General features: G+C 41.4%; 1 protein-coding gene and 2 long non-coding RNA genes across 9 annotated transcripts in view; 2 read left to right on the top strand and 1 right to left on the bottom strand.

Moving 5' to 3' along the window:
* The window catches only part of LOC118377462 (cytoskeleton-associated protein 5-like), a 91,269-nt gene extending 81,814 nt beyond the window's left edge, over positions 1–9,455 (bottom strand). For 2 of the 5 annotated variants that reach the window (XM_052461920.1, XM_052461921.1), the window contains exons 1-6: positions 9,298–9,455; positions 6,903–7,004; positions 6,515–6,705; positions 5,880–6,086; positions 5,465–5,636; positions 4,369–4,602 (exon numbers count right to left, since the gene is read on the bottom strand). In XM_052461920.1, the coding sequence (XP_052317880.1) occupies positions 4,369–4,602; positions 5,465–5,636; positions 5,880–6,086; positions 6,515–6,705; positions 6,903–6,959 (861 nt within the window). In that variant the 5' untranslated portion in view covers positions 6,960–7,004; positions 9,298–9,455. Of the gene's footprint in view, positions 1–270; positions 553–582; positions 4,307–4,368; positions 4,603–5,464; positions 5,637–5,879; positions 6,087–6,514; positions 6,706–6,902; positions 7,005–9,297 lie in introns of those variants that run through there. The other 3 variants (XM_052461923.1, XM_052461922.1, XM_052461925.1) reach the window with 3 other exon arrangements.
* Positions 539–13,270, top strand: LOC127907312 (uncharacterized). The gene is made up of 3 exons (XR_008064115.1): positions 539–687; positions 7,638–9,040; positions 11,693–13,270. It is a non-coding gene; the product is annotated as an uncharacterized LOC127907312 (long non-coding RNA).
* A 1,089-nt stretch (positions 13,271–14,359) lies between these two features.
* LOC127907311 (uncharacterized) lies at positions 14,360–20,911 on the top strand. 3 transcript variants are annotated; one of them, XR_008064114.1, is made up of 4 exons: positions 16,810–17,021; positions 19,123–19,381; positions 20,026–20,103; positions 20,321–20,911. It is a non-coding gene; the product is annotated as an uncharacterized LOC127907311 (long non-coding RNA). The 3 variants fall into 3 exon arrangements; XR_008064113.1 differs by lacking the exon at positions 16,810–17,021 and adding an exon at positions 14,360–14,431 and having other exon boundaries at positions 19,123–20,103; XR_008064112.1 differs by having other exon boundaries at positions 19,123–20,103.
* Positions 20,912–25,009: the final 4,098 nt, after the last annotated feature.

The raw sequence follows: 25,009 nt of genomic DNA, 5'->3' as shown, positions 1-25,009 counted from the left end.
GGCAACTATACGCCAGAAAACTGAAGTTCACACTGATGCTAGCTTCAGCTAAACAAGACCAGACGGAAGCGGTGGGTACATGTGCAGCAATTCAAGGAGTGAGGGAACAAGTTGCTACACCCACATGGGATCAGTTTGAGCGCTAATAGAAAATGTGAAACACATTCAGACCGAGGCAAAGGGCTTAAAAAGGGATGTGAACCTCTGCACTTTGGAACTTGAGAAGATGCGGTACGAAATGATATCGCTTGAGGATCAAGACAGACATACTAACGTGATGGTCACGGGGATTGCTACAGACCGGGAGGGAGGTGATGCAATTGCTTTCCCGCAAGAAATCCTTCCCAAACGGATTCCATCATTTTGTACTACTTCGATCCAAATGGAAATGGCCCACAGGATCAGCAACCAAAATGCAAAGGACAACCCCCAGACCATGGTCTTCAAGGTTCTCAGACACCAAGGCTATTCTACAAGGAGCGAGTGAAGCAAGAAAGAATGCCCCCATCCAAAATGTCGGGAGAAACATACGTTGCAGGGCAAACCCTCTTTTCTGATCCATCCCGCCACCATGTGACTTACTTTCAACAATGAGCAGCTCTCCATCTCGGCAAGAGGGGCAGGAATTTCAGAAAAGTCTGCCCAGCGACAGGTCTACACCCCCCATGAAACGGGAGCAACTGGGAGGTAAAGATGAAGCAAAGTACCAGCACCCCAAAAAAATATGTAGGACGCTTTCTTTCACATTTGGAGATAAGGCTTAATATTAGCTCACTGGCGGCTGGTTCAATCGGTTGATTATTGGATTTCAGAATTCAGTACCGGATTTTTTTTATTTTTATAAATATATGGTTCACTGTTTGAACTCATGGATTTGTAGCAAACCGGGTAACCTAATTTTTCAACGACACTGAAATGGAGGCAGGTTGAAGTTGGACCGTGATTAGTAGGGGGTTGATGTTGCTAGCTTTTGGGGTGATTAGTGTTTATCACCTCATTGTGCATCCATTTCCCTAAACCACTAGCCAGTTTTTGTTTAAGTTTGGCTGCACAGCACAAGTGTAATTTCACTTGGTTATATGGCCTTTGATTTAGTCCCGAGTTCTGGAGACCTAAGTTTTGTGGATGTTACATTTCTCAGAAACAGAGAGGGTGTCTGGCGGGTACTTCTCGGTTACATGTCACTGCTTATCGAAGGCAAATCTGAACCACTTAGTTCAACCTGTAATTGACAGGTTTGTTTTTGACAATGGTTAAGCTGTCTCCTAAGCCTGAATGTCTGGTTTCAATGTGAAAATTAAGAGAACTAAATGTTTAGACTTAATGCCTTTACCCAGGAATGTCATTTGCGAGCAGATGATGTCACTCACTTGCAGTATAAGGTGTATAAGTTGCTGCTTCGACTAGTGGAGCCTCTATGTCCAAAGGCGCAGTTATTTTTAATAAAGGGAATTTAGCTTTAGTTAACACAGACTGGCAAGGACACTTCAGGCCGCTTAGCTTACATTTGCATGTCTATATAGGACAAGAAAGTAGCATGTGTATCTATGCACCTGCTGTTTGAGGACAGCTTTTTCCCTGGGCTTACCAAATAATTGTTAACACTGAGTGCGAATTGGTCATAAGGGCAGATATGAATGCAGTTTTGAATATCAAGCTTGATAGATCCACGCAAACGTTTTCACATGCCCAACAATCAGCATCATTAGCGTTTAACGCAATGACGGAACATCTCAATATTGCTGATGAGTGGCGAGTTTAGAATGCGGGCATGTTTTTCCTGCATATCACAAAATCATACTGTTGAATTGATAGTTTTCTATTCAAGCGTACTCTAAGCATGTGCGTCACGCCAATAGAAATATTTCCTGCGACTCTTTCAGATCATAATCCCCTAGTTACCCAAGTGGATGTGAGCTTTGTGAATAAAACATTTGCGTTTTAATTACAACCCTTCCTCAAAACGAATCGTTTGTGGCTGAATTTCAAGCCAAAATAGTTGAATTCTTTAAAAAAATCATAATCAAGGACTCTGTTGAGTACCCGAGGTTTATATGGATGGCTAACTAAAGGGTTTATCAGAGACTACATAATATATTTGGCATCTCACCTCAAAGCCAGGAATCACAGAATCAAGTTATTGGAAGAAAAAAAATGTAGCACTTGAAAAGATCCTGAAAAGGAATTATGCAAATAATGTCAATGATTTGAAGGTGGTTAAACGAACTGAATGATTTAAAAAGAGGAGAGCTGAGCTCATGCATAGAGGTAGAACTATTACTTTAAATGGGAGCAAGCCAAGCAGGCTTCGAGCCTTAATTTAAACTAAGTGAATCTTGTACTTCTATAGACTATTCAATCCCTGTCAAAAGGCTTACTTTCTGTTCCACAGGAAATGCAACATTTCAGTGTTTTTAAAAGGAGTTATATAAATATTCTATCCAGTTGGAGCTAGACAAATGCAAGCAGTTTTTACATAATCTTGATTTGTCTGTATTGTATGAGAAGCAATCTGCGGATCTGAGCCGAGCCCTCATTCTTAGAATTGGAGTCAGCACTGAAAGGTGAAAAAAAAAAGGTTAAGTCACTTGGGACGAATGGCATTCCACCTGAAGTGTTACTACATTTTTAGGGCATTTTATGAACGATATAATTATTTTTCTCATGAGCATACACTCTGCATTAATCTCAATTTATTTAAAGTCAGTTAAGAGAAAATTATTATTTACAATGACGGCCTACCGCGGCTAACGCTGTGCCAATTGTGAGTCGCCCTATGGGACTCCCAACCAGACGGCTATGATACAGTCTGGATTCTAACCAGGGACGCCTCTTGCACTGAGATGCATAGTCTTACACCGCTGCGCCACTCGGGAGCCCTCTACTGCCAAAGAAAGGGAAAGATCAAAGATTGTGCAAATTATCATCTGATATCTTGTATTGGCATTACAGATGGAAGTGTTTGGATAAGTTGATTCAAATGGACCAGTCAGGATGTATGAAAGGCCACCTTGCAGTTGCCAATGTCAGTTGATTAATGCATGTAATACATTAAAACAAAACAGCAGGACACAGTGTGCTGTCTCTAGAAGCCGATTAGGCTTTTGACAGGCAGTACTTGTGGACTTGGAGAAATTTGGTTTGGGAAATAATTTTATCGATATGGTTTGTGTGTTATGCTATCCCTGTTGCGATGGATTCTACGAATGGCATACACTCAAGTCCATTCCCTATGTATCCCCAACATTATTAATTTTGTTGCTAAAGCCTTTAACACAACATCAGAATATAATTTCTTCTCCTATACGGATTAAAATGTTCCTCTCGTATCATATCCCTATAAATGAGTCACAGTTCTATGCTGACAAATCCTCACTGGACTGTCATTCCATGTCAAGTGTAACACCCCCATATCTCAGGATATTAGTGCCAGAGAAGAGGAACTCTGACTGAAAACACAAGACAGTTCATTTGTGCCAGTTTAGACTACCGATAGATCAGCGTTCTAACTCCCCCTTGTGATAGTGTGGTGCAATGACAGAATTTACCACAATCTGCCACCATCTACTAAAAATGGTTGTGGCATAAAGTCTAAACTTCTAAAGTAAGAGCCACTGTATATGCAGATGACATTCTGTTATATACACACACAGCCTTCAGAAAGTATTCAGACCCCTTGACTTTCTCCACATTGTTATGTTAGAGCCTTAGCCTAAAACAGATCTTTCCATTATTTTTTAAATCAGCAAAATTATTTAATGCAAAACAGGCATAAAGCCCATACTGTGACCCATGTATCCTCAATTCACTTGACATATACAAACATATGCTATGGGATTGTCCTGAGGATTATGAGTTGGAGGAAAGTGTTGTATATTCTCTGACATGACTGTACCACTAGAACCAATTATGCTGTTGCATAACGATTATATAGGTATGCAGCCGAATGAGAAAGAGCGAAAAGTTTGGCTGGCTGGGTTGACTGCTGCAAAAAAAATGAATAAATAAAAACTTGTTCAGTGCTGGTTACCACCACATGACCTTCATATAAGTAAATGGCTAGCATACCTTCAGGAGGTAATTATGTCGAGTTATCCACTGCCGTATGAATAAAGCCAGTCCTAGCACTCATGAAAGATGGAAAATAGCGGCCTCAAATCTCTTACCTGCTGGATGTGATGTAAAATGCTTACTTGAAGGTGTTGTATTAGCAAATTACTTTGCTGTGTATATTCTAGTGTGCATTGGTGCATCCATGTGTACTAAACCAATAATACCGTAAATGCCAGGATGAGAAGGACGGTATGACGATATGAGAATCTGGATACCGCACAACTAACGGCCATGCTCAGTAAGGTGTGTGCTTACAATCTTCACGTAGAAGTCTTTGGGCAGTTTGGAGAGTATCTCCACTGGGTCCTGAAGCTCATAGGGGTCCACCTGAGGAGCAGAGTCTGCTACGTCCTCACAGTCTCCGTCGGACCCTGCCACGGACTGCTGTTCCTCGAACTTGGTCCTCAGGTCCTGCTGGGAGCGTAGGAAACGACTTTGCCTGGGGGTCGACGACGGCACCTTCACCCACTCCTCCTCCAGTTCCTTCAACTGGGGACATGCGGGGAGAGACATAGGCTTACATATACACAGGCATTGTGGTGTATGCTTGTTTACAAAAAAAGGGCTCTTATATAAAGACACCACCCACAAGAATTATCAAGTTTGACAAAAGCAAAAGTGCCTTGCAGTCAATTCCCCAGCATAGTGAGTAACCAAGACAAAAACTAATTTTTTAAAAAGTGCAATATGCATCAATCACACCGCTATTTCTTGGTTGCTAAAATACTAAGTTCACCTAATTTCAGTTTGTGACAAAACAAGCAGTCATTGTGTAGAGAATCATTGTACCATCTAAACCGCTGTGAAATCTCTTTTCTATAATCAAAAATATTGTATTTTCAGCTGGTATAAAATACCGAAAGTATGAATCAAAAACTATACTTAAGAACGGGAAACAGAAAGTGCACAGAATAGATCTACCGTTTCTTAAGACTTGCTTTCAATGAGAATGGCAGTTCTATAACTACATTTCTATGTGAATTTGGTCAGGTTACATACATATACACAGCAGCATTTTAACAACCTGCCCCCCCCCCCAGTGCACATTTTGTTTTTTTGCCCTAGCACTACACAGCGGATTCAAATAACCAACTCTCAAACAAGCTTTGATTATTTGAATTAGCTGTGTAATGCTAGGGCAAAAAAACATTACATGCACCCAAGGAGGGGCCCCATGGCTGAGTTTGGGAATCCCTGTCCTATAGCAAAAAGGTCCTGGGAGATTCTGTCCAAAACACTGTTCAAAGACATCTTCGTGGAAGACTTTCCAATGCACAGCAACAACGGTGAGCCGCTCTTCACATTCAGGTAATGATGAAATACCATGTTTGGATCAACCCTTAACCCTCACCTGTACAGAGTTGATGTTTTGAAGAGGAGGTCGTAGTGAGTCCCTGATCCACCTGTAGACCTCCACAGCCAGCAGTTTGGCCTCATGTCGGACTGCCTTTTCTCTGGACTCAAAGAGCTTTGGCAACACTTTAATTATGGGCTTTAGGGTCACAGTCTTTGATCCAAATTCACTAAGGAAGAAGACAAGCACATTAATGAAGTTTCATTGTTGTTTTGCGTTACATTTAATCAAAGCAGGTGGTACATGCAAAACATGAGCATGACTTAATCCCAAAATTGGGCGTGTGTAGTCTTTGGTAAAAGATCCAAAATGTCAAGTCTCCTCAATCACCAGTATTTAAAGGTACCAGTATTTAGTGCTTATCCAGGATAAGAACACATTCCTTCTCTACTGCTCCAGTGCTGGGTCTCACCAGAGTGCCCTGCGTATGGTCTCCACACACGCGACGACTACTTTAGGGTTCTTGTTCTCTAATCCTTTGATGAGCTCCTCCTGTACAATGTCGGCTTTCTCAATCTCTATGTACATGAGGCAGATGTCTGAGGCCAGCTCTTTGGCCCGCGCCTTAGGCTGGTTGAATACCTTACACACCACACCTGACAACACCTCACCCACCGTCCTGTAGAGCAACAATAGATAGGTTAAAACAAAAATAGTCCATCTATTTTGCAAGAACTAGGATCCAGGAGTTCTACCTGACCAGAAGGAAATAATCCAGGACATAGCCATAGTTGGTCAGGAAAAACTCCCTGGGCCATACCCACAAAACATCTCCGAATAGAATATTGGTCCCAAGAAGGGGCATTTTACTCTTAATCTTATGGGTAAAAATAAAGGCTATGCATGAAGCCTCTTTTGTCATGAGTTCTAGTCGACAGATAAACCAGTTAGTAACCAGCAGATGTCTTGATAATAGAAAAAGGCAGCGGGTCAGCGCTTCCCACACCATACACCATTGCTTTGGAGATGTTTAAAGTGATATTTCTGTATGATTAATTCATAATAATCTAGTCCTACACAATATTTTGTATTTTTTCATCCCCTTACCTAGAAGCCACGTGTGCGTTCTCTACATAAGCCAGAACTGCCTCCAGTCCTTTGAGCTGGGCCACTGAGTTTGAGTCCGTCACAAACTTCTTGATAATTCCCTGGTACTTGGCCCATTCTGGACTCGTATCATCAATCCTCTGGAAGAGCTTCAGGGCCTCTTCATACCCATTCAGCCTGGCCTTCCATACCTGGGACAGCAAGGAGGGACAATAAGGGGTTAAAAGTGGAACGGTGCTACAGTAACGTTTGCTATAAAGCCGAGCTAATGTTTTGAATTTGCTTTTATGGTGCATTACCCACAACCAACTGAAATCCAACCTTCAACTTGTATCACACAAGGGACCATAAAGGAGCAGAAGATGCCAAAGAATAACTGATGAGTCACCTTGTGTTCACATTTCTGATCGACTGGTAACTTCATCCAGTCACTGTCGTCTCCCATGATGATTTGTGTGGATTCACTTCAAAAATGATAACCTAGTTGATACTGTTGGAAAGGAGAAAACACTTGCACATATTCATTGCAACAAAAAGAATTGTAACGGTCTTAGCTAGAATAGTTAGTCAGAAATATGAATTTCTCTGACATAGCTAATATGAAGACGTATCAGACTAGTTTGCATGCATTTTGTTGTTTGACAAAAACAAACCAGATTCGAACACTGGCCAACAGTTGTAGGAAGGGCAAACCAGTTTTGATGATTTCTGGTATATCAAAGTCAAATCACATTTTTGGAGACATTCAGCAGTTACCTGATTAAGTACAATGCCATTGTATATTAATGTTGAATGTAGGCTTGGGTGGTATGCAGATTTTCACATTGTCATACCATCCTTCTCACATCCCAGGATTTACAGTATTACCAGCATATCACACAAGGGGGCACTAAGGAAAAGCCCATAGGGCCTATTATTACCATAATGCAAAAAAAAAAAAGTGAAAATAACAAAATCACACACTTAGCTAAATGTTAACAAGATTAGATAAATGTAAAGACCGGCAAACCTAGCTCATAATACATGCATAGTTATAGGCTACCAAAAGTCATTTTCGGTGAGTGTGGACATTTACAAGCAAAAGTGAATGAGATAAATTGTAATGCATCCTTTTCTGTGACAGGGACTGGGAGACAAGTCGGGATAGAGGCAAAGATCAATGGAGCGAAGTAAAGAGATCCTTGTGAAAACCTGCACCAGAGCACTCAGGACCTCAGACGGGGGCAAAGGTTAATCTTTTAACACGGCAATGACCCTAAGAACGCAGCCACTCCTGCGTTGTCTTGGCTTCGGGACAAGTCTCAGAATGTTCTTGAGTGGCCCAGCCAGAGGCCGGACTTGAACCTGATCAAACATCTCTGGAGAGATCTGAAAACTAGTTTTGCAGCGAAGCTCCACATCCAACCTGACAGAGGTTGAAAGTATCTGCAGAGAAGAATGGGAGAAACTGCCCAAATACAGGTGTGCCAAAAATGTAGTGTTATACCCAAGAAGACTTGAGGCTGTAGTTGCTGTCAAATGTACTAACAAAGTTGAGTAAAGGGTCTAAATATTTACATTTAAAATAGTTTAGTACATTTGCTACATTTTCTGAACCTGTTTTTGCTTTGTCATTATGGGATAGTGTGTTTAGATTGAAGTGCGGAAACAATTTAATACATTTTAGGATAAGACTGTAAAGTAAACATTTTGAAAAAGTCAAGGAGTCTGTAAACTTTCCAAATGCAATGCATGTTCAGAGTAATTTCCAATGGCATTGTACTTGATCAGGCAAAAAGAGATTACAAGACGTGCAGCATGATTGATTAATTTTGATAGCAAAAAAACACCAAAACCGGTTTGCCCTGCTAAAAACTGCCAACGGGTCTGCCCTGCTTAATAAAAATAGCCTAATTTACAATGCTGACTAGATAAGAGTAAACAGAGGTCGTATCTAGTAATTCATCAATGGAATAATTGTCAGAGTAGAGGACCTTGGTGTTGTGCCGAAAATCACCCCCCGTGCCAGAATTATCCCCCCTCTAATTTCCTGGCACACAGTCAAGCACATTCTATAGAACAAGCTTCGTCAGGATAGGTAACCGAAATTAATAATTAACGTGTGTGTTTAATACACATTTCAGAACTACTATAGCTGAATTTTTATCCTTACACTTTCAAAAATACTAGTCGATTAAGAACTGGGAGAGATGACGAATTTTGGCAGAGACTTATTTATAGATTAATACAAAAATCAGTGTTGGATTTATGTACGGGCGACATGGGCAGCGGCACCGGGCGCCCCCGGTTGCGCGGAGTGGTACAGACAAGCTAGAACCGCCACATACACTTGAAACAATTGGCCAAACCGACAAAAACGCTTTCTAAGATCAGTGAAATGTAGGCTAAACGGACAACGGAGTGAACAGCAGAAATCTCAACGAACAAGCAAGTCACAGCAATGAAGAACTCGCAAGAGTGGGGGGTTATGACGGGGTGGGGGGAGATTTTCGGCACAACAACAGGCGTAAAGAACTTTAGTCAACGGTAACTGTGCTGCTGTTAACTAACCTTACGTTAGATATGTAACTAATTAACTTAGGTAACCTAACGTTAGGCAGCAGTAGTGCTAGCTCGCAAGTTGTGTATTGTAACATTACGACACTTCACAACTACTGTAGTCTAATAACCTAGCTTCTGTTAGCTAACGTAAACTATCCGCTCGACTTTACCAGGCTAGTAAAATGCTTAATGAAACACAAACCTAAAACTAGGGACGTTAATTCAAGCAATGCCAATCTTACCTCACTCGTCTCTGCAATATGTAGCAAATCGTTTGCGAAATGAAAGGCAATGGGGGGGGAGAAAAAAAAGTATTATTTTTCTGCACGACAGCTACCCTGTCTGAACACCCGCCACAGTGCAGACAAATTCTCATTTGAAAATGTCAGTTTCACAAAGCTTACCCGTGATTGGTTGTGAAAGTGCAAACGTGAAACGCGCTCGATTATTGGATGATTTAAACGCGCTTTTATGCGGGTCAGTGCCACTGGCTCACGTTATTTATTGCCCCGTGTACTTCTTCTATGAAATTTAACGGCGGTTGGCATCCAATTTGTTGCTTCTCCGCCACCTACTAAAACTGGAGTACAACTCCCTTACAGTGGGGAGAACAAGTATTTGAAACACTGCCGATTTTGCAGGTTTTCCAGCTTACAAAGCTTGTAGAGGTCTGTAATTTTTATCATAGGTACACTTCAACTGTGAGAGGCGGAATCTAAAACAAAAATCCAGAAAATCACATTGTATGATTAAGTAATTCATTTGCATTTTATTGCATGACATAAGTATTTGATACATCAGAAAAGCATAACTTAATATTTGGTATAGAAACTTTTGTTTGCAATTACAGAGATCATAAGTTTCCTGTAGTTCTTGACCAGGTTTGCACACTGCAGCAGGGATTTTGGCCCACTCGTCCATGCAGACCTTCTCCAGATCCTTCAGGTTTCGGGGCTGTCGCTGGGCAATACGGACTTTCAGCTCCCTCCAAAGATTTTCTATTGGGTTCAGGTCTGTAGACTGGCTAGGCCACTCCAGGACCTTGAGATGCTTTTTACGGAGCCACTCCTTAGTTGCCCTGGCTGTGTGTTTCGTGTCGTTGTCATGCTGGAAGACCCAGCCATGACCAATCTTCAATGCTCTTACTGAAGGAAGGAGGTTGTTGGCCAAGACCTCACGATACATGGCCCCATCTATCCTCCCCTCAATATGGTGCAGTCGTCCTGTCCCCTTTGCAGAAAAGCGTCCCCAAAGAATGATGTTTCCACCTCCATGCTTCATGGTTGGGATGGTGTTCTTGGGGTTGTACTCATCCTTTTTCTTCCTCCAAACACAGCGAGTGGAGTTTAGACGAAAAAAGTAATATTTTTGTATTTTCAGACCACATGACCTTCTCCCATTCCTCCTCTGGATCATCCAGATGGTCATTGGCAAACTTCAGACGGGCCTGGACATGTGCTGGCTTGAGGAGGGGGACCTTGCGTGCGCTGCAGGATTTTAATACATGACGGCGTAGTGTGTTACTAATGGTTCTTTGAGACTGTGGTCCCAGCTCTCTTCAGGTCATTGACCAGGTCCTGCCGTGTAGTTCTGGGCTGATCCCTCACCTTCCTCAGGATCATTGATGCCCCACTAGGTGAGATCTTGCATGGAGCCCCAGACCGAGGGGGATTGACCTTCATCTTGAAATTCTTCAATTTTCTAATAATTGCACCAACAGTTGTTGCCTTCTCACCAAGCTGCTTGCTTATGGTCTTGTAGCCCATCCCAGCCTTGTGCAGGTCTACAATTTTATCCCTGATGTCCTTACACAGCTCTCCGGTCTTGGCCATTGTGGAGAGGTTGGAGTCTGTTTGATTGAGTGTGTGGACAGGTGTCTTTTATACAGGTAACAATTTCAAACAGGTGCAGTTAATACAGGTAATGAGTGGAGAAAGAAAAACTAACAGGTCTGTGAGAGCCGGAATTCTTACTGGTTGGTAGGTGATCAAATACTTATGTCATGCAATACAATGCAAATTCATTAATTAAAAATCATACAATTGGATTTTCTGGATTTTTGTTTTAGATTCCGTCTCTCACAGTTGAAGTGTACCTATGATTAAAAAAATACAGACCTCTACAGGCTTTGTAAGTAGGAAAACCTGCAAAATCGGCAGTGTATCAAATACTTGTTCTCCCCACTGTATACTTTGCTTGAAAAAAAAAATGTACAAAATAAATACCTTACCATCTAACACTACACTCACTAATTTCAAAATTATATAAAATGAACATCAACCTACTCCACTAATTAAATGTATTTACTCTACCTCATGCCATCACCTTGTAACTCTTCTGATGTCAAGTCTCGCACACCCAAATACCTCTCTGCAGCTGCCACCCCAACCTTAATTTTCTGAGACTCCGATCCATCCCTGCAGTACAATTGATAACCATTGCTACAAATGCTATAAATCCAATCTTACTGCAAGTTATATAACTTTTTGGCCTATCCCTCTATACTGGTATGTCTCTAATTACTCTCACCACTCCTCCCCCTTAACCCATCTTCCTCTACTTTCTTCACTGCCTCAGCATATTACAATTTATGCACTACTCTAATCCTGGAAACCTCAATCTGCCTCTCTCGCACAGGACATTGCTGATCTCCAGCTCCATGGACACCCCTACAACACATTCCAGTACTTTCCCCAATACTACAGTGGTTCCTCCTTCAAAAGTTGTGATCTTATACCGCGGGACACAGAGGTACCCAGCGTCACCAAGTTAAAGCTTGGTTGCAAATAGGTCTTCTAAATGGACAATGACCCCAAGCATACTTCCAAAGTTGTGGAAAAATGGCTTAAGGACAACAAAGTCAAGGTATTAGAGTGGCCATCACAAAGATCTGACCTCAATCCCATGGAAGATGTGTGGGCAGAACTGAAAAAGCGTGTGAGAGCAAGGAGGCCTTACAAACCTGACTCAGGTACACCAGCTCTGTCAGGAGGAATGGGCCAAAATTCACCCAACTTATTGTGGGACGCTTGTGGAAGGCTACCCGAAACATTTGACCCAAGTTAAATAATTGAAAGGCAATGTTGCCAAATACTAATTGAGTGTATGTAAACCTCTGATCCACTTGGAATGTGATGAAAGAAATAAAAGCTGAAATAAATCACTCTATTATTATTCTGACATTTCACATTCTTAAAATAAAGTGGTGATCCTAACTAACCTAAGAAAGGGAATTTTTACTAGGATTAAGTGTCATGAATTGTGAAAAACTGAGTTTAAATGTATTTGGCTACGGTGTATGTAAACTTCAGACTTCAACTGTACATGTACTGTAGTTATTACCACTGTTTGATTCTGGGTTAAACGTTGAACATTGCTATACTAGAGACATGATAGACCAGAAGTAATACTATAGTATCTGAGGGGCGATAGAGAATGGTTGTTACATCAGAAGTTAATAGTTATCTGTAGGAGACAGATGGCTTTGGAATGTGCTGGGTGGACGGGAGGAAGTCCCAGGAGTGCAAAAGGTGATATGGGTGGAGAGCTTTGGAATAGACATCAAGGGTGGTTGAGGTCAGGTCAGCTTAAGACAGAACAGTTTATTACTCTCACTTATTCTTCCTGTAAGACCATAACATATGTAAGGATTGGAGATGAGGAGTGTCTAAATTGGAGTATATATACTTGTGGTGGTGGAAACATATGTTATCTGAATCCAGCTGTATCAATCCTTTGGGTAGAATTAAACTTGGTTAAGCTTTTCTAGTGTCCGTTGAGTCATTTACTCTGAAAATTAGAACCTAACACCACGCATGAGATCCCCACATTGTAGCCTGTACATTGAATATATTCACTGATCATGTACTCTTCCTTGGCAAATAAAGGTGCGAATCAGGTATGTATCTCTGACTGAAAAATAATGTCTCACATATCCAATACCAGGTGTATCAAACTCCATTATTTGAATGATGCTGTGTCTGCATTACAATTATACACTTCAGTGTTTACCACTCCTGCTCCATCAATGATTGCACATTGTAACTATGCAATATACTAGAAACATGATTTAAGTAAAGGATGATTTGTAATTCATATATACAGAAAATAACTGCAAAACACTACACTTCCTATGCATATCTAATAGGTTTAGGTGTAGTATTTCAATGACATACTTAATTTCAACCAGTGGAGAATGTGAAATGCTTAATTGAAAGTTCATTATCCAGGTGTTATATATACATAATACAAGCATTATTTATATTTATATATATAAAAATGCACACCATATGTGCATTGAAGTAGAGCTTGAACTTGTATTTATAATATATATATATATATATATAATAATTGTAATATTATAAATACATGTTCAAGCTCTACTTCAATGCACATATGGTGTGCATTTTTTTTTAAAGAGGAAGAAAGAGGTGGGGAGACAGGTGTAGAAGACAGAAAGGGAAAGAGATAAATAGAGGAGCAGGGAAGACAACATGTGATTAATGAATTACAGTGCTACCCTAATAAATCGCTCAGTTCATCACAATTAAATAGTGTCTCTAGCAGTGTCTCCTAACCAGCCTTGGGCTCCCAGTTGGCCCGAAGGTTATCTTAAGAGCAGTTGAGGTGGCGATGATGGGACTGGCGTCCTCTTTCACAACAATACATACCTGCAGACGAGAGACAGATTGATAGATAGAGCATGATTAAGATTTTTTTTTTTATTCTAACATTGTCAGTCATCATAATCATCAGGAGGTGAAATGCAAAACTGACCTTGGATCATTAACTATGGGACTACTACATCTCTGTCACGCGGGACTAGGTATATATGCCATTTAGCAGACTCTTTTATCCAAAGCGACTTACAGTCATGTGTGCATACATTCTATGTATGGGTGGTCCCGGGAATCGAACCCACTACCCTGGCGTTACAAGCGCCATGCTCTACCAACTGAGCTACAGAAGGACCAGGTAGGTGCAGGAATCAGACACAGAGAGAGAGTAACGGAGTAAAGTGCTTTACTTTTGCACACCAAAATGATAAGCCCAACACAATACAGGGCGCAGGACACTATACTAGACAACCCAAAACCACAGGGTGTCAAGTAAAGAAAAGCAAATACACCACGACCTAACATGCAGACACGTAACAAAAATACAATCTCGCACAAAACAAGGGCAGGTCAACCTACTACATATAGGGAAGCTAATTAAACCAAAATACACACAGGTGAAACTAATAAGACAAAACCAACAGACAAACAAAAATGGGATCGGTAGCGGCTAGTAGGGCAGCGACGACGACTGCCGAGCACCGCCCGAACAGGCAGGGGAGCCAACTTCGGCGGAAGTCATGCCAATCTCTATTTCAATGTAAGCATCTCTTTAATAATACTCTCACCTATGACCATGCTGTGCCTTCTGTGTCAGCCAGTTCAGATGCGGGAGGGGTTCACCAACACAGCTGATATAACTTTGAGGATTTAGGGAGAAGGAGGAGAGGGATGAAGTGAAGGAGAGAGAGAGTGTTATTGATAAAATAAGAGTTAAAGAGACTGTTCAACAGGAATCTGTGTGTGTAGTCTCACCTCGTTGCCACAGAGTACTTTATGCTGAAAAACAGACACATGAGGACAAACAATAGAAGATACTGTCACTACTAGACTTTTACATTACCAGATCACAAATTAATACATAAATACCACTTGAAGTTTGATGAGTTGAACATTTGAATCAGTTGTGTAGAGCTAAGGTAACAGCTGGTAAGGTGTCAGGTTCGCCTCTGTATTTAATGGAAAATGTAGGTTTGATGAGGTAATTGCTTAATTAATTGGTGTTAATTGTTTTGAGGGGAGGGGCTAGCCCTACAAAAGGAGCCTCTCTTTCAGTTCATGGAGAAGCATTTTGGATTGAGCTGTGGATGGGGTAGCATTGTTTTTAGCTTTCTCATAAGGTATATGTTTGATGGCAGTACTGTTTTTGTTTCGGAATCACTTTGTAAATAAACACCTTTGCACAGAAGAACTTTTGCGGCTCCGCCATCTTTTTATTTTGATAGTGTCACGCCTTGGTCATGGTATTTTATGTTTTCTTTATTTATTTGGTCAGGCCAGGGTGTGACATGGGTTATTGTGGTGTTTTTTGTCTTGGGGTTTTGTGGGGTGACTAATTAGTCTATGGCTGCCTGAGGCGGTTCTCAGAGTCAGGTGATTTATCGTTGTCTCTGATTGGGAACCATATTTAGGCAGCCATATTCTGTGAGTGTTTTGGTGGGTGATTGTTCCTGTCTTTGTGTTTGCACCAGATAGGGCTGTTTTGGTTTTCTTTATTTCATTTCATTATTTTTGTAGTTTCTGTATGTATAGGTTTTTCTTCATTTAAAATATCATGAATCATCATCGCTGCATTTTGGTCCGATCCTTGTTCTACCTCTTCGTCAGAGGAGGAGATAGAGGTTAGGTTTTCCAGTATAGGCTTCTGGACTACTCTATGTGACACTCGTACATCGCCTTGGTCCATACAATTGCCCTTATTTTAGCGTCCCAAAAACGTAATACTTCCAGATCAACTTTAATGTCAATACCATTGTAAAGCACAATTTCTCCCCTTCCCAACAAAATCAATTACATGACCTAAACACTGCCCGTTTCTGCATAATTCAAGCAGGCAATGAGCCCCGTCGGGTCTTTTTAAAAATGGCGGGTGGGGAAGCTAAACTAATGTGTGATGGTGAGAAGGACAGATGTAGTGTGGGAAAATTGCTTTTTTCAATCGATCTGTCCAACTTATCACCTTAACGACCTCTAAAATAAACTCTATAAAGAGTTTATATAATGTGTCATTACATACCTATTTGAAGGTTTGTGTCAAAGTTTTTAGGGCGGTGCTAAGGTAATCTTAGAAGTAAACAGCGGCTTTGAGAATGATGATCGCATGCAATGATGATGAGAAAAATTATTAGGTATCCCCCTTACCCCCGTCACTGTCCAATTCTTGTTTTTAAACTATGAGAGAAGTGCTACACCTGATGGCGAGAGATTGTAAGACAGAAATAGTTGCTTTATGCATGCTGTACGTTACGACGACACGTCAAGATGTAATGGAGGGTCCTTTTTTAAAAACTTTTCTCCAATACTATAGAGCCATTACCATGTCGATCAACGCTTGAATAGAAACCTAGTTCACACCCCCGATTTTGAAGTCAACACAGTCGCCACAGTCCCATTAGTTTTCTTTGTAGCCTCGTTTGAATGTTGCTGTTACGCACATTTGTACGGAATGGGGTGAGTTTACGTTAGGCCTGGTTATTAAATTGGTAAATAGTAATATGCTCTAAAACACTCTGGTGACAAACAAACTTTGCTGCCCTGTTCACAATTGTCCACATGGCTGGAAGAACCTATTCAAGTATGTATATACATTTTGAAAATGTAAAGAAATTATGTGATATTAGCTAACTAGCTACAGTGCAGGCTAGTTGGCTACTGTATAGATAGCTGGTGATATTTAACTACTTAGCCAGCTAACTAACTTCATATTAGCTAGCTATATTGATATATTTATCACTGTAAAAAAAACTCCAAATGCATTTGTAGGTAGCTAGCTAACAGCCATAGAGGAGGGGGAAAGGATAATGTTAGCAGCTCCAACTGTCAAAGTGAGAGAGTAGGCTATTCTGGATAGGGCAGGAACTTGTGCGTAGTTCCAGTCCCTAGAGGTGAGGACTGAGATAATAGTGACATAATATTCAGTGCCGTGTAATTTGAGTATAATAAAGTCTGTTTCTTGTGAGGTTTTCTGTCCTTAGATAAAGAGAGATATGAAAGCCTGTCTACAGATGAAGAGGTCCCAATGAAGAGCAGTGGTTCTCAGTCCTGGGGACTCAAAGGGGTGCACATTTTTGTTTTTGCCTTAGCACTGCACAGCTGATTCAAATGATCAACTCATCATCAAGCTTCAAGTGGTATTTATGTATTCATTTGTGATTCTATCCTTGATATGATTATGTTATTGACACATGCTACACATGCATGTGTGTGCACCTGCATCTATCAATCCAATGTTATCATGATTTGTTAAAAGGGATATTATACTTTAGTAATCCACAATTACCTGGTGATGTACAAGTCTAATAATGACACTGTGACGACCCTCCTCCGACCTTTCAACACCCTGCATTATCACATTCATGCATGCAAAACACTCACTTACACTACTGATTACTGATTACACACACCATTGGATATTTTCCTTAGTTGCTTTAGCTAATAAATATATATTTTGTTACTCCTTATCTCCACGTTGTCTCCCTTTGTTATGGGCTTTGAGCCGGTTCGTGACAAGTGGGGGCTCATCCGGGATATTTGAACTATTGGTTTGGGAGACCGTGGAGGTACGTGTTTGGTTTGAATATTGTGTTTGAGTGTGATCGGCCCAGTATTGGTTGTTTGTTTTGTGTGCTGCGTTTGAGAGAGTATAATGGTTAGTTTCCAGGCCTTGCCTAGCCTGAACTTGTTCTACTCTCTGTTGGGAAGTCAGTCTGAGGAGGTGAGTAAATCGGCTGTGTACCTCGGTAGGAGATTTGTGTAGGGTAGTGGAACTTGCTACCCGGAGCTGTAGCCTTTTTCCTCCCCTGATAGGCTTAGCGACGTGTTTCAATTTTGGACATGTTGGGCATGGTTAAATGTTTGTTATTTTTGTGTGGTGTCTGTGGACTGAGCAGTTGTCTCGGGGGCACATCCGTGGCTTGGTGGAATTTGCCAGCATGCTGGGGAGTTCTATTTCCTTGCCAGCGGGCTACAGTGCGTAAATACCCACCGCAAATCTGCACGAAGACTAGGGTTGAGTTATTGTAGGTTTTGGGGAAGCTCCGTATCTCATCTCTCTTCTGTGGTGCTCAGGGTGATTGTCATTTCTCTGGTTGTGGTCTGATGTGCTCAGCAGAGGGGTTGAGCAAGAATATTTACTTATGACTATGGTGTCTCATGTACACAATTTCATTTGCATTCCGTCAGAGGAACTGTTGGAATTATGTACTAAAAAACAGCTGTTGAAGATCGCTGAACACTACAAGGTTAAATGATTGAAATGGGGAAATTCTGTTTTGTGCGAAGTGACTATGAATCGTTGGAAGTGACTATGAATCGTTGGAAGTGACTATGAATCATTGGAAGTGACTATGAATCGTTGGAAGTGACTATGAATCGTTGGGAGTTGTAAAAATGAAGAAGGACCCTGATGTTCTTTTCGTTGGAGTTTGTAGCTGTTGTGGTCATTTGTGCCATGTTCCTGAATGTTTACGTGACTGACCATTGTTTTGGGTTGTCATGTTCTGGGTTGTCATGTTCTATCTTTCCTGTCTCTTCCCTCCTGGTCTTGTGTTCTTCTTTCCTCTTAAATATTGCTTCCTATGTGCAAAGGTTGCTGAGGTCTGGGGAGGAGGAGGTTGGATGGGGCAGGTGGAGGTGTGAACACATAACCCCTCGTCAATTTGGGACGCAGAGGCTGTGTCAATTTGGGACGCAGAGGCTGTGTCAATTTGGGACGCAGAGGCTGTGTCAATTTGGGACGCAGAGGCTGATATGTTGTTCCGGGGTCCTTGTTGGTCCCCGGTTTTATGGGGGGGAATGTGACGACCCTCCCACTCTGTCTGCCGTATTCTCTCTTTGTTCTTGTTTCCTTATTAGGATGCCGGTGGGCGGAGTTGGGAGGGTCGTCAGCTACATGGGAAACACCTGCGCCAGGTGTCTCCCAGGATAAATAGACCTCTTCCACATTCATGGAAGAGACTCTCTCCCTGCAGACACCTTTGTAGATTGTGTTGTGGTTCTTGGTGGCCTTTTGTTTGTTTGCTTTGGCACCTTTCAACACCCTGCATTATCACATTCATGCATGCAAAACACTCACTTACACTACTGATTACTGATTACACACACCATTGGATATTTTCCTTAGTTGCTTTAGTTAATAAATATATATTTTGTTACTCCTTATCTCCACGTTGTCTCCCTTTGTTACGGGCTTTGAGCCGGTTCGTGACAACACTATCTTCCATATTCCTACAGATACCTTGCAACTGGAGATTCTTTCAAAACGATTGGCTACAGTTACCGTGTAGGGCACTGCAAGGTTGGGTGACCAGGGCCATCTGGGACTGCCTCCTGGAGGAATCCAGGTGTGTGAAGGCTACTTGTGTTCTGCATAACTTCATGAGGAACAGGAGGGGATCTGCAGCTCGCCGCTGTGTGCCAGAGGAGAAAGTCTGGTGCTCAGCAGGATGCGTCAAGGATGGGGTCCAACAATGCAGCAAGAGAGGCAATCCGTGTGCGTGAGATCTTCACCTCCTACTTCTTTGAAGAGGGTGCTGTTCCCTGGCAACACCTTAGACTACACTATGCACAACCAAAGGCTTTTAAGAGCCATCCACATTGCAATTAGAGTATTCTTCCATTTACTTAGCTATGTCAACTGCAGTTATTCAATTCCCAGTTTATCTCCCTTTTGATTTCTACTTCTCAGGTGAGGGTGCTGTTTAGGTAAGGGTGTCTGCACAAAAACAAAACAGGCTATTTTAAGTCACCCATATTGAAAAAAATTAACAATTAGACATAACCCACACCTATAACCCACACCTACACACTCATGTATCAATCTGATTGATGGATTGTGTTGTGCAGTAAGCAGGCTCAGGTGTATAACTGTGGCTACTTCCACCTTCAAAGAATAGGCAAGAGGGCCAACCATGGAGAATAGTAAAACACTTAATTATTTCTATAACTATGCTATATTGTTTGTCCTTGTGTCTGTGCATGTATTTCAGTATAAAGTACCCTCCAGTCACTTTGATTGGACACCAGGTGAGGCCACACACACAGATTCCTGTTGAAGACTTGTCTTTTTAACTACCTTTTTTTTCTCAATAACAGTCTCTCTCCTTCACTTCATCCCTCTCTCCCCTTCTCCCTAAGTCCTCTAAGTTATCAGCTGTGTCAGTGAATCCCTCCCGCATCTGAACTGGCTACATAGAGGGCACAGCATGATCAGAGGTGAGAGGTCACTTGGTCAGGCCAACAGGAAGTATTATTAAAGAAATGCTTTACATTGAAATACAGACAGAAATGCAGTAGTCCCAGAGTAAATGATCCAAGGTCAGTTTTGCATTTCACCTCCTGATTATGATGACGGACAGTGTTATGCATTTTTTTTAAACACAAGGCTTAAACATGCTCTCTCTCTCTCTCTCCATCTGTCTCTCGTCTGCAGGAATGTTTTGATATAAGAGAGGATGCCAACCCCCAGTCCCGTCATCGCCACCTTACCCTCTCTTAAGATAACCTTCGGGCTGATGAGAGACACTATTGTAACTGTGATGAACTGAGATCATATTAGGGTAGCACTGTGACTCATTAATCATATTCTGCCTTCCCTGCTCTGTTCTTTCCCTTTCTGTCCTTTACACCTCTCTCGCCACCTCTTTCTTCCTGTTTTTAGAATGCACAACAGCTGTGCATTGAAGTAAAGATTGAACTTGCATTTATAATATATTACAATTATGATATTTATAATGCGCATATTTATAACACTATTGAACTTCTCATTTGATGAAATACTAGACCTATCCTGTGTTTATCAGATCAATTGTCACGACTTCCACTGAAGTCGGTTCCTCTCCTTGTTCGGGTGGCGTTTGGCGTCACCGGACTTCTAGCCATCGTCGATCCACTTTCATTTTCCATTTGTTTTGTCTTGTTTTCCTACACACCTGGTTCTCATTTCCCTCATTAAGTGTTGTATATTTACCTTTCTGTCCCCCCATATCTTTGTGGTAATGGTTACTAGTGCGCGTCAGGTTTTGTACCCATGTTTGTATTTTCTTTATGCCGTTGGTTTTGAAATTAAACTGCTCTGGCTATTACCTAGTTCTGCTCTCCTGCGTCTGACTCTACTGCCACCAGTTACACACCCCTTACATCAATGCATATGAAGGAAATTAGATATTGAGATGAATGTGTTTTAGAGTATTTACATGATGCATAGGAAGTGTAGTGTAGTGTTTTTTAAATTCGATTTCTGTATATATAAATTACAAATTCGCCTTAAACTAGTTAAATCATGTTTCTAGTCTATTGCATAGTTACAATGTGTAACCATTGATGTCCCAGGACCAAAATTGGTAATTGTAATACATACATGCAGACACAGCATAATTCCAAGACTGGAATTTGATACTCCTGGTATTGGATATGACTGAAAAATAATCTCAAAGACATTCATACCTGAACTGCACATTTATTTGCCAAGGCAGAGTACATAACCAGTGAATATATTAAATGTACATGCTACAATGTGGGGATATCAATCATGGTAATATGTACAGTATTAGTTCAGAACCTAGCTATGAACACCAGCTATCATAGCCAGTTGTATCAACTTCAAAACAGTCTGAATGGCATTAATGAAACCAATGGTTGAGTAGAGTATAACAACTTTGTGCCAAGGATGCAAGTCATATACATTTAGATATTGTGCATGAGAGAGAACCATCAGACCTAGAGTTTTGAAACTTTAGAAACCTCTTCTAGAGCTCAAATGGTTCGAACAAAGTTAACTATTGCAGGCACTGTCTGTCTCTACGCACCCCAATGTGTCCCTCCTTCCAAGCTGTGTGTGTGTGATTTAGTTTTTCTTGGAAATTTTATGGGAGACATGACTGATTTACAGTTCATGAGGGTTGCCTAATCCTACATATGAAGTGTTGGAAAGATCTGACTTTTTTAACCCTTCGAAACAGCCCCTGTGAGACCAGTTATGGTTGGCACAGGAAGCTAAAAGTAAAGACATATCCTCATTGGGGTATGTTATTACAGAATCCTGAGTTTTAAGTCTTTACGTTAAGAACTGACTGATTTACACAGGGTTGAATGCACTATTTCTATCAAACTGCAGGTTGGGTATGGAAAAACACTTTTAGGGTGATTTTAACCACTTCTGGTTGCTTCAGGAAGCTTAGAATCAACACAGGTAGACCTCATAGTGGCCTGATGAATTTTCATCGAAGACAGGTTCATAAGACATTCATAACCCACATAGGCTTCAGGTTGACTTTAGAGGAGCAGGCAATGTATTCCTATGGGGAGAGATGTCATTGTAATCTGTGAGATCAAAAAAACGTGATTAACTGTTAAGGGTTAATGCCACACGGTCAAGGTTAGGCTTGCACAGATCGGGAGGACCTTAGGAATGTACCTGAGGTCGAATTGTGCTTCTCACCCTAACGGTTCTCTCACTGTCACCAAAGCAAATGACATTTAGGGCCAGGCTTTAAGTGCAAGTGTCTTTCATCTTTCAAAAGATTAGGATCTTGGTAATCAAACTAAATTTCAGATTTAAAATAGCTATAACAGAGAAGAAATACCATGCTCAATAACAAAAACATTTTCCACCAAGACAGTTTTTATACATTCACATCTGAAGGTAAAATTATGACTTACATTCTGATATCTTGCTCTTATTTCTCTTCCTGAGGGTCCCAGTGATCAAATTAAGTGCTGTTTTCTTTAATAAAATCCATTTTTATAGCCTAAATCGAAACATTTTGTAACCCGCTTGTGCCGTGAATTCCATCTCTATCAATTTTTTACGGAGCATTAGACGTAATCACACACGGTAAACAATTGTTTATCTAGTCATGGTTGGTTTCAGTGCATTCCTCTGGATGTTTGCAACACAGCCAAACGTCATTAAATGAACTGATTTGAAGACAACGGAGCAATGACCACCTTGCGCACCAATAATTTTAGCGAAGCTTCATTGATTGACTGTATTTCTGCCCAATGACCACTAATCTTCTTGAAATCTAGCTGGTTAGATAGCCAATGAGCTGAGGTAAACGCCAGTATGTAATGGTTTTGGGTTGGACCACCATTCCTTGTTTGTAAATGCACGCGTAACGACCTCCATTCTCGCCTTGACTATCAGAGGAGTTGCTGTGGCGCTTGTTATTTTGGAGTTGTATTTTCAACGATTTTATTGAAGACATTATGGCGAATACATCAGGAAAAGCGAAGTCAATGTCTAAAGTGCAAGTGAAAAAGTGAAAGTGAGACAGATTTTTTGTTTGAGGAATCTTTGAGTGTTATGATTCAAACAGGAGCTGAGGAGCTGTTTCTGCAAGGACAGGACGTACTTCTGGACGGGTAAGTGCTAATGCCGTTTTATGAAATATAAAAATATATATATATATACAGTGGGGAGAACAATTATTTGATACACAGACGGTTTTGCAGGTTTTCCTACTTACAAAGCATGTAGAGGCCTGTAATTTTTTATCATAGGTACACTTCAACTGTGAGAGACGGAATCTAAAACAAAAGTCCAGAAAATCCCATTGTATGATTTTTAAGTAATTAATTTGTATTTTATTGCATGACATAAGTATTTGATCACCTACTAACTAGTAAGAATTCCGGCTCTCACAGACCTGTTAGTTTTTCTTAAAAAAGCCCTCCTGTTCTCCACTCATTACCTGTATTAACTGCACCTGTTTAAACTCGTTACCTGTATAAAAGACACCTGTCCACACACTCAATCAAACAGACTTAAACCTCTCCACAATGGCCAAGACCAGAGAGCTGTGTAAGGAAATCAGGGATAAAATTGTAGACCTGCACACGGCTGGGATGGGCTACAGGACAATAGGCAAGCAGCTTGGTGGGAAGGCAACAACTGTTGGCGCAATTATTAGAAAATGGAAGAAGTTCAAGATGACGGTCAATCACCCTTGGTTTGGGGCTCCATGCAAGATCTCACCTAGTGGGGCATCAATGATCATGAAGAAGGTGAGGGATCAGCCCAGAACTACACGGCAGGACCTGGTCAATGACCTGAAGAGAGCTGGGACCACAGTCTCAAAGAAAACCATTAGTAACACACTACACCGTCATGGATTAAAATCCTGCAGCGCACGCAAGGTCCCCCTGCTCAAGCCAGCACATGTCCAGGCCCGTCTGAAGTTTGCCAATGACCATCTGGATGATTCAGAGGAGGAATGGGAGAAGGTCATGTGGTCTGATGACACAAAAATAGAGCTTTTTGGTCTAAACTCCACTCGCCATGTTTGGAGGAAGAAGAAGGATGAGTACAACCCCAAGAACACAATCCCAAGCATGGATGTGGAGACCTCATTCTTTGGGGATGCTTTTCTGCAAAGGGGACAGGACGACTGCACTGTATTGAGGGGAGGATGGATGGGGCCATGCATCTTTACGAATTTATCAAGGATTCTTATATTTTTGCTAACACCTGAGAAATCATAATTTGTCAAAAGCACCAGAACGAATGCTGCTTGTTATCTGATGCATCCCGTTGTATCATGACAGATCTACAGTACCATTTATGTTTACGCAGTCTGTCCACAAGAGTTGAAGGGTCACCTCCAGAGTCAGAGATAGAGCTTGAGAAGTATCTTAATTTACTCCCCCCTCACCTCCAGGTATCCCTGTCAGGCCCTCAGTGTGTGGTACTGAGTGATGAACCAGCAGGGGGTGAAGACAGGGAGACAAAATAGGGGAGACAGGTTGAGGGCAGAGCACCAATAATCACAGCTCACCCCCGGGAACCACACCACACAACGTTTAACACTCAGCAGCAGCCAGCTGTGTCTTTCATCTGACCTCGGATCAGCCAGGTCCTGTCTGAATGTAGACAGTCTTGCATTATTCATACATCTTCACCATCTGGTCCTATCAGAGCAGGCTGCCATCTCACCATCCCTGCTTTACCTATGTATGAGGGAGACACTGAGGTTTCTCTTCCGATCAGGCACTTAAAGATAGTATTTCACCCCGAAATCAAGTTTGTCTGATGCATGCATCAACACAACAGATGGCGTGTAATATGGACCCAACTTGACTAAAAGGACTCTTATTACATATGAAACCATGGCCAAAACAT

This window comes from Oncorhynchus keta, chromosome 14 (genome assembly GCF_023373465.1).
Source record: "Oncorhynchus keta strain PuntledgeMale-10-30-2019 chromosome 14, Oket_V2, whole genome shotgun sequence".
NCBI lineage: Eukaryota > Metazoa > Chordata > Actinopteri > Salmoniformes > Salmonidae > Oncorhynchus > Oncorhynchus keta.
Note: the sequence above shows the minus strand (reverse complement) of the source record. Positions and strands in the feature narration are given on the sequence as shown.